The following is a 2,785-nucleotide window of genomic DNA, read 5'->3' as shown; positions in this document are numbered from 1 at the left end:
CAAGCTAAATCCAGAATCAATAACATGTCCTCCCCCACAATCAACATCCCAACCTACACCCACCGACTAGCAATTACCATCAAAAATTTTTAATTTGAGATACTCTGATTTCCGGTGGGAGGTCAATCACATGGAGGAATTCAGATTCGAGTTCCTGCAGTTTCTTATGCCGAATCAAGATCTTTTAGACATTTTTGTAGAAGTTCCCTGTTCGTTTTCTTTAAATTCAAGACCTATTTTGCCGACATCTTCTTGCCGTCTCTGTTTCTTCGTTTCCATTTTTGGCTGCTGGTGTCGAAGCCTCAACCAACGGCTGGTGGTGGGTGTGAGGGTAGGGATGGAGGTAGGTGTTTGGTACTTGAAAATTGTCATTTTTTCGAAGGGGGTAATTGATACAAAACGTCTCTACCTTTTAGTGTTATTGTGTAAAACGTCTGTAATTTTTATTTTTTGACATTTTCACCTCTACATTCCACATTTTGTTGAGCAAAAGTCATTTTCACCCATTTTTGACTATTTTACCCTTCTTCTTTTTTTTTTCTTTTTTTTTTTTTAATTTTTAACCCGAAACAAACAACTTTAATTTTAAATCGAACCAATCTAAATCACCTTTTTTTTTTATTTGGTTCAGTTTAAAAACACGATTTAACAAAAAATAAAAAATAAATCATATATTGAATAAGTTACATCATAAATATTATTTTAAAATTTCACTTAAAACATAAATAATATCATTAAAAATATGGTACTATTATCGCGCAAAATGTTCCTACCTTTTCTTTTTGTCTTTTTTTGATAATTTTACATTTAATTACACATTTGGTGCTTGCTTCTACCCATTATTTGTGAGTAATGTATTATGGAATAGTAATTGATGTTAAAATGTGTGGTTAAAAAAGAAGGAAACGTTTTTTATTTACGTGTAATATTATTTTAATGTAGAATATATGGTTGAAAATGAATACCATAAAAAAAATAATGTGGTAGAATGTAAAAAAATGATAGACAAACAAAGCCTTGATTACCAAAAATGTCCTTCCATCCAGTTACAACGAATATCTTCATTAGCTGAACACAAAAAAAGTCAATTTTCTTTTCAAAATGGAAGGGTGATATGGTCTTACAAAATGTTTCCCATTTTTCCTCCCTTATGCAGGTATGATTACCTTGCAGTTTTTCTTTAAAAAATAAAATAAAATTCCCATTTCTTAGTGCATTCCTCTCCTCTCCTTGCCGCATAGTGGAATCACACAATGAAGAGTATTAAACCGAGCGATGGTAAATTTTTATTTATTTATTTATTACTAATTAGAGATGTTTACAAACAAACAACCCCCCCCCCCCCCCCCCCCCCCAAAAAAAAAGAAAAAGGGCCTTTCAACTCAATCCAAATGGGCTTCATCATGTATTCATAGCAGAATATGCCTAAATTGTTATTGTTTCTCATATGTATCTTTATTCTGCCATCATTCTGCCTGATTTACAAATAGTGTGATTTTTACCACCTGATGAACTTTGAAAGTATTTCGCATGCTGTGATGACAATCGACGTAATTAATAGAAGGCTCTTTGCTCCAGGTGTTCATTTCTTTTTGCTGTACTTCAGTTTAGAGTTATTACATAACGAAAATCACGGAGGTGCATGTGTGGTAGTCAATTCTGGAGGTGAAGCTGGTTGTCCCCCTACTTTTTGCTAGTTTCTTTCTTTTTTATCAATAGACGTGGTAAGGTCAATCCTAACCCCCCACGTAGGCACAGGTGGAATGTTGAAAAGAATATATGTGGTAGGTTCCTACAGCTTCTTATACCAGTTTACAACAATGTCTTCCCTCTAAAACTTGAAATTTTTGTTTTATTTATGTTTATAATTCTTTTGTTGTCTTTTTAGTTTTCTTTATTGCTTCCTGAGCAGTAGTTGTGGTTGAATATCTTTTATTTGGCTATAACCTTATGGCATGTTCAGTACTCCATACTAGGTATTAAAATTGACATGATTAGCGTCTTTTTCTTCATTAATACTGTCCAATCCACCTTATGCAACATGCCATTAGTGGTCTAAATTTCTTGTATCTTTTGTTGTTTCATTTTAGTAATTCTCTGAACAATTGTAATTGCAGATTAGTAGCCGTAACTTAGATCGAGTTCGTAAGTTGAAGAGTCAAATGACAAGGTTGACTGCTCGTGTGCAAAAGGTACCGTTCCCCATTTTAGTTGACATGAAAGAGTTCCCCCTTTTTTTTCAAAACGTTTTTGTCATTCTTCATGTGAATGGCCGTATCTTCTTGCACACTGAAGCTTAATATTGTTTCTCTTCCACAGTTACCCTGCTTCGGGTAAACATTCTGATATGCTACACTCGTAAATGTTTTAGCTGTTATTGCAATTTAAAGTGTGAGCTATACTTCGTAGACCTTGAATTTAACTGTTAACAAGCTTTTACAAATTTTGGCAAGTAATATAATTGGTTAATAAATTACTAAAAAGTTTGTTGTTCTTTATGTGAAGGGCCATATATCACTTTCACAGTGAAGCTTGATATCGTTTCTTTTCTATAGTTGCCCAACTTTGGTTAAACACATCGATGTGCTTCACATGTAAATGTTATATTGGGTGTTGCATTATAAAGTGTGAGCTATACTCTATAGATCTTGAATTGAACTTCTTACCCGCATTTACAATTTTTTTGGCAGCTAATATGATTGGTTAATAAATTGCCAAAAACTTAGTTTCTATTAGATTCTTCGTTACTTAAAAATATGGTAATGGTGTCCCAGGCTGTCTGAGC

The 2,785-nt window shown here is 33.4% G+C and overlaps 1 protein-coding gene across 4 annotated transcripts in view; it reads left to right on the top strand.

The window, feature by feature from the left end:
• Positions 1-1,424: 1,424 nt before the first annotated feature.
• LOC111373402 (magnesium transporter MRS2-I-like) overlaps positions 1,425-2,785 on the top strand; it is a 4,436-nt gene continuing 3,075 nt past the window's right edge. The window contains exons 1-2 of one of the 4 annotated variants that reach the window (XM_022995940.1): positions 1,425-1,784; positions 2,118-2,192. In XM_022995940.1, the coding sequence (XP_022851708.1) occupies positions 1,764-1,784; positions 2,118-2,192 (96 nt within the window). In that variant the 5' untranslated portion in view covers positions 1,425-1,763. The remainder of the gene's footprint in view (positions 1,785-2,117; positions 2,193-2,785) is intronic. The other 3 variants (XM_022995941.1, XM_022995942.1, XM_022995943.1) reach the window with 3 other exon arrangements.

Source organism: Olea europaea, unplaced genomic scaffold (genome assembly GCF_002742605.1).
Source record: "Olea europaea var. sylvestris unplaced genomic scaffold, O_europaea_v1 scaffold1126, whole genome shotgun sequence".
Taxonomy (NCBI): Eukaryota; Viridiplantae; Streptophyta; class Magnoliopsida; order Lamiales; family Oleaceae; genus Olea; species Olea europaea.
This window is presented reverse-complemented; position numbering and strand designations above follow the sequence as displayed.